The sequence below is a fragment of the Nicotiana tabacum genome, chromosome 18, assembly GCF_000715075.1.
Source record: "Nicotiana tabacum cultivar K326 chromosome 18, ASM71507v2, whole genome shotgun sequence".
NCBI classification, from domain to species: domain Eukaryota; kingdom Viridiplantae; phylum Streptophyta; class Magnoliopsida; order Solanales; family Solanaceae; genus Nicotiana; species Nicotiana tabacum.
Window position 1 is genome coordinate 30,860,104 of NC_134097.1, and position 11,130 is coordinate 30,871,233.

At 38.2% G+C, this 11,130-nt stretch overlaps 1 protein-coding gene across 1 annotated transcript; it reads right to left on the reverse strand.

The window, feature by feature from the left end:
• Positions 1-610: 610 nt before the first annotated feature.
• On the reverse strand, positions 611-8,001 carry LOC142172464 (uncharacterized). The gene is made up of 3 exons (XM_075236090.1): positions 7,413-8,001; positions 4,466-4,568; positions 611-635 (listed from the first exon to the last, which is right to left on the reverse strand). The coding sequence occupies exons 1-3, from the start codon at positions 7,999-8,001 to the stop codon at positions 611-613; spliced, it is 717 nt and encodes a 238-aa protein (XP_075092191.1).
• Positions 8,002-11,130: the final 3,129 nt, after the last annotated feature.

Sequence of the window (11,130 nt, forward strand, 5' to 3'; positions counted from 1 at the left end):
TTAACTCAGAGTCACCACCTATCATTGTTTTTTGGTGTGTCAGGTCACCATCTTAGAAAATATATTTCCTTTTAAAACACTCGGACTCAAAACTAAGTCGGCACCAGAGATTTGGGTAAGGGGGTTCATTTGACTCGGGGAGAAGGTGTTAGGCACTCCCCAAGTCCCGTAACTAGTACGGTTGCATACTCGATCTAGTTTACTTTAGAATATTCAAATTGAGGTAAAAATAACACAGAAAAAGCATAATAAACACACACGAGGCTCGAGATCGTCCCCACCTAATAAGAGAGAAATAAAAAAAATAAAAATACTACGAGTTCTACTATCGACCTCCCAATACAAATACCTCGGGGTATACCCCGGAATGAAGCATATACAAATCCTTCGGGGCATTCCCCGGGCAAATTTAACTAAGGAAACGACCTCTCGCCTCGAAACCAACAAAAATCCTAAAGGCTTGCTTACCCAAATGTGATCGGCCTAAACATGTTACTAACGGGTAAGTTATAAAAATGAAATAAATAAAAAAGTATTAAATAAGAGAAAAATTCAATTCCTATTCAAATTTGATTCGTTCTTTTTAAACCCAACGATCCATATTCATAATTCAAGCAACTTCACATCCAACAACACTAATTAACCAAGCAAAACATTTTACAGAAGGCAACGAAAGGTAAGGACTAAGGAAACTAAAATACTAATAAGTACAAGGTAACGAAATGCGAATCAAAGCCATTAGGAAGAGCCGTTTAAAGATTACTACCCCAACCCAATTAATTCAGGCCGATGAGATGTTTCAAACATATATACTTTGCAGAAAATGAAAACAAATCCTAAATGTTTTGACATAAATTTAATCGACCCACAATAATAGCTACAAACTGATTTATGACTGGTAATCAAAATAAATCGATTGACCTCTCTAACATGTCTCACCTGGAGCCATATGGAATTTGGATGAACTAAGGACATTTTATAATTATGGCTCTAACCCTCGAAATCCTAATGTCAGACTGTCATGAAATCCATTTCGAATTGGGCCCAAAAAATACATATGGAGACATCTCGAAATCCTAATGTCATAACTAGAATTGAGCCATAATGTCAGATCTGAATTAGAGAAATGAGGGAAATGGTTTTATAACACTTTTAGATTAGATTTTCGATTTAAAGCAGTGGTCTACTAATTTTCAAACAAGAGTAATGAACCTATCCTACTCAAAACCTTAATAAAACTAAATAAACTCCTTTAAGATATGCCCTTCGTGCTGGAATTAAACTAAGAATAAGTAGGAGCAACACTTTGTTTTCGACAATATTCAAGCAGTCAAGCACAAACTAGACGAATCCAAACCCAAACCAAGCCTCAAAACTTATGAACTATCTAGATAATTTTTAGAATTTTAGATTCATTTTTAATCCCCAGGGCTCTTATTATACTTTAATCACACGAAATTAACAATAAAAGGAATAGAGATGAACCTGAAATATAGCTCTCAAATTAATAAAAGTTAAGCAGTTACAATCTTGAATCGAGCGAGTTACGAACAAAGAGATTCAGCAGGATCTTCGAACAAAGACCACGAGCCACGATCCGAAAGACAGCGACGACTCCAAAAATTCGAACACCACCCTCGGCTTTCACTCCATTGCCAGAACCAAAATTACAAGAAGAGACTTCAATATATGTTTTTTCGAAATACCAATAAGAAACAGCAAAGAGCGGAATTTTTAATGAAATTTCTTGTGGGATCTCAGAAGAAAAACAAAATGTCTCAAGCCTTAAACCCTAATTTCTTCTTCTATTGTTCCAATTTCCTCCTAGATTTTTCGATTTTTCTCTCCACCCCCAAAAATACGAGAAATCCCTCAATATATAGGGGGTCTCGAACCTTCTATCCTTTTTCACCAAGAAATCGCGTGTGGCCCCCAACAAGATTCAAAAATTCCATTTTCTAACAAAAATCATAAAATGGAAGTCTTGGATAAAAATTTAATCCAACGGCTCCCATTTTCCAACATTTATCTAAGGGATTCGAATTTTTTGTTTAAACAAAAGAAATAAAAGAAGAAATCCGCATGAATCTAATTGAAATGATGAGATTTGGTACGAAAGGGATGACGTGGAAGAAGGAGAAGATGAGAGGGGGGACCATGGGACTCTTGAGGGTGAACTCGCCCGATCCGGCGAGTTTGGGCGAGTTGGTGGGCGGCGGAAGCATGGGAGATGGGGCGCCGCTTGGTGTTTTGTATTTTAGGTTTAGGGTTTGGTTAATATCTGGTTTTTATATGGGGTGGGGAAAGAATATGGGTTGTTAGATTAAAAGGGGTGAAGGGCTAGGATTTAATTCTTATTTTAAAAGGCTGATGGGTTATGGGTTGGGGGGTTATTTGGGACAGGTTTAGTGGGGGATGTGGGCTGGGCAGATTTGGGCCATGTCTTGGCCGAATTTGGGCCTACAATTTTGGACTTTAATCTTTTAAATCCATCCATTAAGAAAGACTTAAACCTTTTCTTCTTAAAATATAATTCAATTCTAATTAACTAGGGTAAATTATATCACAATATGAAACAATATATATTTTATATATTTTTTTTTATATAAATTAATACATTAAAAATAAAAGTAGAGAAAAATACTTAAAAATCATAGTACAAATAAAAATAAAAATATATTGCTATAAAATATTAATGGACTTAAGTTAAAAAGAAGAAAATATATACTGAAACTATTTTTTTATTTTTTTCAATTTTTGTGCCTTTAAAAATAGAATGAAAATTAATAATAAAGTGAAATCCTATAGAAATAAACCCAAATAAATATCCTAAAAATACTAGGACTATTAAAGGTAATTCTAATGCGCGGGTCAAAATTACATGTCTACATCTGCCCCTCTTTGACGGAAAATACAAAGTGTTTTTAGACAAAGAACAACAAGACATGTTTTTGATCCGACCCTTATTTAGAGAGACAAAAACTAAAAACAAAAGAATGTGACCGAGCCCTGGTATCTGAGTTGCCTACATATCTTTGGCTATAAAGGAATCAGGCCACATGTAGTTCGGAGTGAGAAGAGCAATGGAGTATACAGAGGTGGATAGCCGAGAGAAGTGCCGTCGAGGTTCCGGTCCGCGGTTCATGCCATTACATCGAAAATAAAAGAAAAAATTACAGCAGAAGTAAAAGAAAGATACAAGATCCTATCTACTTCTTGTCTTGAATCTTCCTTGAATCTCTACTTGATCTTCAATGTGAAACTGAAAAAATGGGCCCTGTTCTTCAGGTGGGCTCCTGATGCTTCTCAGATTTACGAATTGAAAGTAACTCTAAAATGAATTCCCTCGTTCTTCGGGTGGGTGCCTGATTGCAAAACTTGAATTGTATTCCCTTGTTATCCAGGTGGGCGCCTGATTGCCAAAACTTGAAATGTATTCCCTTGTTATCCAGGTGGGCGCCTGATTGCCAAAACTTGAATTGTATTCCCTTGTTGTATTCCCTTGTTATCTAGGTGGACGCCTGATTACCAAAAACTTGAATTGTATTCCCTTGTTATCCAGGTGGGCGTCTGATTGCCAAAAACTTGAATTGTATTCCTTTATTATCTAGGTGGGCGTCTGATTTCCAAAACTTGAATTGTATTCCCTTGTTCTCCAGGTGGGCGCCTGATTTCCAAAACTTGAATTGTATTCCCTTGTTATCCAGGTGGGCGCCTGATTTTCAAAATATGAATTGTATTCCCTTATTATCCAGGTGGGCGCCTGATTGCCAAAACTTGAGTTGTATTCCCTTGTTATCCAGGTAGGCGTTTGATTGCTAAAACTTGAATTGTATTCCCTTGTTATCCAAGTGGGTGCCTGATTTCTAAAACTTGAATTGTATTCTCTTGTTATCCAGGTGGGCGCCTGACTGCCAAAAACTTGGATTGTATTCCCTCGTTCTCTAGGTGGGCGCCTGACATTATAACAAAACAGAAAAAACAAAAGAAATTTTTTCTGCCCCAGTTTGGAATCTGGGCACATCTGTGAGCGTTAATCGAATCATGTTACCTAAAAGAGCTCTAAGAATTTAAAAGCTAAATCCCATTATCCAGGAGGGCCCTGAAAACTTCAAATTAAATCTCATCTTAAGAGTGACAACTTTTAAAGCTAAATTATATTTCCTAAAGGTAGAACTTACGCTAAATTTTCTTATCTATGAAGATCTGGAAATTTAATTAAATCCCATTATCTAGGAGGGTCCTGAGGATTTTAAATTAAATTCCATTATCCAGGAGGGTCCTGAGAACTTTTAAAATTAAATCTCATTATTCTAGAGGGTCCTGAAAATTTTAAATTAAATCCCATTATGTAAGAGGGTTCTGAAAATTTTAAAATTAAATCTCATTATCCAGGAGGGTCCTAAATTTTTTAAATTAAATCCCATTATCCACGATGATCCTGAAAAGCCGAGAATGAACTTACCTGAGCCATGCTCTCTTCTTGGAGGATTCTGAACAAAATTTCTTGCCCCTGAACCATGCCTTCTTCATGGGAGGTCCCTGTGGATTAACAAATTTTCTTGCCCCTGTTTCAGACAAATAAAATCTTGTTAGTTTGAAAACGTGGTGTTTAGTTTGTGGCATCATTGGTGAGCGTCTACTTTTGCCACTGCCATGCTTCATTATGATCAGCTGCTTCGAGCCAGCAAGAAGTTGTTTGACCTTTTGATTGGAACTGGCCCACAAAACCTCTGAATGACATGAATCTCTTACACTCATTTGTTGCATTGTGTTTTCATTCTGAAAGTTGTTGAATCCTTGTATTTTCTCAATATTCAAAATTCACTTGATTGTTTGAACCTCGGTTATCACCATACTTCTTATTCTAAGTCATATCAATTGTGACGTGCCTGGCCGAACTCCGCTCTGTGCAATTTAGAAGCTGGTAGTAGGCTTTGAAATCCTTTCTTGCTTGTTCAACATGGGCTAATTCGAAAGAGATTCATAAAGATAGACTCAAAGAGCAAAATGAAATTATTTTTGACAAAAGGAACAACGGAAAATTTTAAACACAGATGACTATGTGAAGAAGATTGGGAAAAAGAAGACTTATCTAAGGGAAACAGCCAGCTCCAATGATCATGACATGCATTTTGGATTGATCAGCCTATTCCGTCCAACCAATCATATTTTCAGTTCATGTCATGTCTTCATACTGCAAAATAGGTATTTCACTGATCCAATTTCTCTATAAAGTCGTGAGCCTCATTCGACTTGTAGTGCCTCGAAGGGTTTTCACCAACAAGCCTCTCTCATTTGTTCATCTCTCAACCGACCATCGCCTTACGGTGTCCGAGAGTGTTTTCACCAATAAGACTCTCTCATTTTAAATTTTCTCTCAGCTCACCATCGCCTTACGGTGCCTGTGATGGTTTTCACCAATAAGGCTCTCTCATTTTAAATTTTTCTCTCTTGTGCCCATGAACAAAGTGTTACCCATGATGTAAATCATACCTCTATCTCGCTTGACTTGGCATCCTCAAAGATTGATCGAAAGGTCTTTCTTTGGACCGTAATGTAGGCTTTTGGACAGGGTTAGAAAGAAAGGGTAGCATAAAGGCTCAAAATAATTTAAGACGAAAAGAGTTCAAAATTATAACTTTTGGAATCAGATCTTTTTCAAAACCAAAACTGCTGCCCCAGTTTCATTAGGTCTGGGGAATTTTGGATTTTTATTTTGATGGGACCGAATCGTAAGACTGCCTACGTATCCTTAAAAGGAATCAGGTCGAACGTAGTTCAAAAGACAAAGTTGTTTGTTTTTGTTGCTTTTCTTTCTTTTCTTTTTCTTTTTCTTTTTTCCTTTTTTTCTTTCTCTTTTTTTCTCTTTTCTTTATTTCTTTCTTTCTTTTTTTTTTCTTTTTTTATTTTTTTTTCCTTCTTTTTTCATTTTTCTTATTTTTTCATTCATTTTTTTTTCATTCTCTAATTCTGCTACTGATACCCAAAGAGGGGTATGAAAGAAAATAAATAAGGCTCAAAAGGGATAACAAAGGATAAAAATGTTTGGATAGCGGAACAAAATGCCTTCGTCATTTCAACTTTGAACATGCCAAGTACAAAATGCGACTGAAAATAAGCAAAGAACTCATACATAGTACCTCTTGACTGCGTCAGAATTGATAGATATATCTACACATTTGCCTTCTATGTCTGTTAAATACAAAGCACCATTAGGCAATACTCTTGTTACTATGAACGGCCCCTGCCAGTTTGGGGTGAATTTGACTTTAACTTCAGCCTGATGAGGAAGGATGTGTTTCAATACCATCTGACCCACTTCGAATTTCCAAGGACGCACCTTTTTGTTGGATGCTCTTGCCATTATCTTCTGATATAGTTGACCACGACATACTACAGCCAATCTTTTCCCATCAATCAAACTCAACTATTCCAACCGGGTTTTGAACCACTCATCATCATCAATTTCAGCTTCTACAAGGATCCGAAGGGATGGAATCTCAACTTCCGCAGGTATAACTGCCTCAGTTCCAAATGCCAGCAAATAAGGAGTTGCTCCTACTGAAGTGCGAACAGTAGTGCGATAACCTAGTAAGGCAAAAGGCAACTTTTCATGCCATTGCCTAGAACCTTGCACGATCTTACGAAATATCTTATTTATGTTCTTGTTAGCAGCCTCAACAGTTCCATTTGCCTTGGGGTGATACAGAGTGGAGTTCCGATGCATGATCTTGAATTGTTGCCATGCCTCTTTCATCAAATGACTACTGAGATTAGCAGTATTGTCTATGATGATCACATTGGGAATTTTGAACCGACAAATGATATTTGAATGAAAAAAATCCACCACCGCCTTCTTGGTCACAGACTTGAAAGTTACAGCTTCGAACCACTTGGTAAAGTAATCAATGGCCACCAAAATAAACCTATGCCTGTTTGACGCTGCCGGCTCAATTGGTCCAATGACATCTATGCCCCAAGAAACAAAGGGCCAAGGTGCAGACATTGTATGTAACTCAGATGAGGGAGAATGAATCAAATCACCGTGTACCTGGCATTGATGACATTTACGAACAAAGTTGATGCAATCTCGTTCCATGGTGAGCCAATAATAACCTGCTCGAAGTATATTCTTTGCCAAGACATACCCATTCATATGCGTCCCACAAACTTCAGAATGCACTTCGTTCATGATAGTTGAAGCTTATTTAGCATCTATGCACCTCACCAGTCCTAAATCTGGAGTCCTCTTGTACAAGATTCCTCTACTCAAGAAACATCCACTAGCCAGATGTCGAATAGTTCTCTTTTGATCACCTGTGGCATGTACTGGATATACCCTAACTTCATGTATTCCTTGATATCATGGAACCAAGGCTCACCATCGATTTCCTCTTCCACCACATTACAATAAGCATGTTGATCACGAACTTGGACATGCACGGGGTCAACATAAGCCTTGTTCGGATGATGTAACATTGACACTAGAGTAGCCAAGGCATCAGCAATCTCATTATAAACTCTGGGAATATGTCTAAATTCTACTGACCTGAATCGTTGATAAAGTTCATGCAGACACTCTTGGTACGGTATAAGATTCAAGTCCCAAGTTTCCCATTCTCCTTGAATCTGATGAACCAACAAATTTGAATCTCCCAGAACTAGTATTTCCTCGACTCCCATGTCCATAGCTAACCTCAAACCCAGAATGCATGCTTCGCACTTGGCCATGTTGTTGGTGCAATAAATTCGAAGCTGGGCTATTACAAGGTAGTGTTGCGCTGTTTTAGAGATAAGTACAGCCCCACTTCCGACACCTTTCATATTAGCAGCTCTATCAAAGAAGAGTTTCCAACATGGCTTTTCATCATGATCAACCTCGTCAACACACATGATCTCTTCATCAAGAAAATAAGTCTTCAGTGGCTCATATGCATCATCTACCGGAATCTCAGCCAAGTGGTTGGCCAAGTGGTCGGCCAAGGCTTGGGCTTTCATCGTGGTCCGAGTCACATAAATGATGTCAAACTCTGTAAGTAAAATCTGCCACATTACAAGTTTTCCCGTGGGCATAGGCTTCTAAAAGATATACTTTAGAAGATCCATGTGAGAAATGAGGTAAGTAGTGTAGGACGACAGAAAATGCTTTAACTTTTGTGCCACCCAAGTCAGGGCACAATATGTCCTCTCAAGTAGAATTTACTTAACCTCATAGGGAGTGAACTTCTTACTGAGATAATAGATTGCTTGCTCCTTCTTTCCCGTAATGTCATGTTGAGCCAATTCACAGCTAAAAGAGTTATCCAAGACTATCAAATAGAGAATTAAAGGTCTTCCAGGCTCTGGTGGGACCAACACACATGGGTTTGACAGGTACCTCTTAATTTATCAAATGCTTCTTGACAATCGTCAGTCTACTTGACTGCAACATTTTTCTTCAGCAGCTTAAAAATGAGCTCACAGGTTGTCGTGAGCTGAGCAATGAACCTGCTGATGTAATTTAACCTTCCAAACAAACTCATCACCTCAGTTTTGTTCTTTGGGAGTGGTAGCTCTTGAATGGCTTTGATCTTCGACGGATCCAACTCAATACCGTGTCTACTGACCACGAATCCTAGCAGTTCCCATAGAGGACACCAAATGCACATTTTGCTGGATTGAGCTTGAGGTTGTACCTGCGGAGCCTTTGGAAAAACTTCCTCAAATCCTTAACATGGTCAGACTACTTCTTTGACTTTATGATCACATCATCTACATAATCCTCAATCTCCTTGTGTATCATGTCGTGAAATATGGTGGACATCGCCCTCATATAAGTTGTCCCAGCATTCTTCAGACCAAATGGCATTACCCAGTAGCAATATGTTCCCCATGGCCTGATGAACGCTATCTTTTCTGCATCTTCCCCATCCATCAAAATCTGGTGGTATCCCGCGTAACAATCCACAAAAGACCCAATCTCATGCTTGGCACAATTAACGATCAGAATGTGAATGTTCGGCAATGAAAAATCATCCTTTGGGCTTGCTTTGTTAAGATCACGGTAATCAACACAGACCCTGGTCTTACCATCCTTCTTTGGTACTGGCACAATATTGGCTAACCAAGTGGGATATCGAGTGACCCGAATGACCTTTGCAGTAAGCTACTTTGTGATTTCTTCTTTGATCTTCACACTTATATAAGTCTTGAACTTTCACAACTTTTGCTTGACAGGAGGGAATGCTGGATCAATTGGCAATTTATGAACTACCAGATCAGTGCTCAGGCCCGACATATTGTCATATGACCATGCAAAGACATCTTTGTACTTAGACAATGTTTTGATTATTCCTCCTTAACTTGCGGTTCTAAATGCACACTTATCTTGGTTTCCCTAACATTATCATGGTCCCCTAAATTGATTACTTCAGTTTCACTCAGATTACGCTTTGGTTTTTCTTCAAATTATTTTAGCTCTTTACGAATTTCCTCAAATGCTTCTTCTTCGTCATATTCTATTTCATCATCATACTCTACTTCTTGAATTATTATTTCAGAATTAGATTGACTTTTAAGACTCGGCTGAAAATTCTTCATACATGTCATGTCATTGCAACCAGCATAAAAAGAACTGTACAAAAGAAAACAAATAAAAATAAAACACTACTAGGAATAATGGGAAAACAGGAAATTGCATTTCATTGAAAATAAAAGGATAAATGGGTTTGAACAACAAAACAAGCAACAACAACAACAACAACATCCCAGTGTAATCTCACAAGTGGGGTCTGGGGAGGGTAATATGTATGCAGACCTTACCCCTACACCCAGGGGCAAAGAGGCTGTTTCCAGGAGACCCTCGGCTCAAGAGAGCAACAGGAGACAATATATTAGTACTATCAATAGACTCATAATAAATAACATAAAATACATACCATAAAATAAAAAAATAACAATAATATAAGAAATATAGAAAATACGAAAAGGATTACAACTCTGGAATAACCCAGATAACAGAAAGGAAATTAAAGCAGACTACCAAAACTCCTTCTTGGTGAGGAGAGGAGTAGTTTCCCAATTGCTAAACTTCACGTTTGGCCCAACGAGCTGCACATCTACTTTACTAGTACTTTTACCAACTTCTACCATATTGACCTCATCGAACAGACTTTGGAATCTCTTGATCAGCTCTTCATCAACATCAACCATGGGTTTTGGGATTGAGGAGGTTGGAGATTTTTCGGCCCCTGGCTTGACAAAAGACTTAGATATGTGTAGGACAGGCTTGGGAAGTGACCATACCTTCTGTTTTAGATTTTTAACCATTTTCATGTCCTTCTCGGTGGGCATGAATCCCAAACCAAAGGTACCCAGATTCCCATAGGGGCACACTAGATCCACAATACCTTGCAGAGATGAGCCCAGACCCTTGCCCAGCACAAAACCATTCTTCAACATTTCATTCGCTACCATGATAGACGCGGAGGATAACTTAGGACACGGAATGCATTTTCCTTCAGGAATCTTCTCAACAAACACTATTTCAAAAGTTTGATAGACCCAAGGACCCTTATCATCTTCATCTTCGATAAATGGAACAATTGTGTTATTACAAACTGATAAATCCTCATCATTATGCACAACTATTTCCTGCCTGTCCGATTCGAACTTCACCTTTTGGTGCAGAGAAGATGGGACTGCCTTAGCAGCATGTATCCAGGACCTGCCCAACAACAGATTGTAGGAGACAGCCATATCTAACACTTGGAATTCCATGGTGAACTCAACTGGCCCTGTCGACAATTCGAGCATTATATCTCCAATAGAATCTTTACCTCCCCCATCAAAGCCTCTAACACATACACTGTTCCTGTGGATTCTTTCAGTGCCAATCTTCAATTTTTCTAGAGTAGACATGGGGCAAATATTTACACTAGAGCCGTTGTCAACCAAAACCCTTGAGACAATAGAATCTTCACACTTCACCGTGAGATAAAGAGCTTGGTTGTGTTCTGTACCCTCCATAGGAAGTTCATCATTTGAGAAAGTGGTCCTGTTTACTTCGAAGATATTGTTATCTATCTTTTCCAAGTGATTCACTGTGATCTTATAAGGAACATGTGCCTCATTAAAAATCTTTATCAA

Bases quoted from the DNA above. Each gene is read 5' to 3' on its own strand.
- LOC142172464 (XM_075236090.1), bottom strand. From the start codon at position 8,001: ATGAAAGCCCAAGCCTTGGCCGACCACTTGGCCAACCACTTGGCTGAG. The intron at 4,569-7,412 runs GTAATGTGGTGG...TGTCTGAAACAG, and splicing joins TCGTGATCAACATGCTTATT to GGGCAAGAAAATTTGTTAAT. The intron at 636-4,465 runs GTAAGTTCATTC...TTGGTTAATTAG, and splicing joins AAGAAGAGAGCATGGCTCAG to TGTTGTTGGATGTGAAGTTG.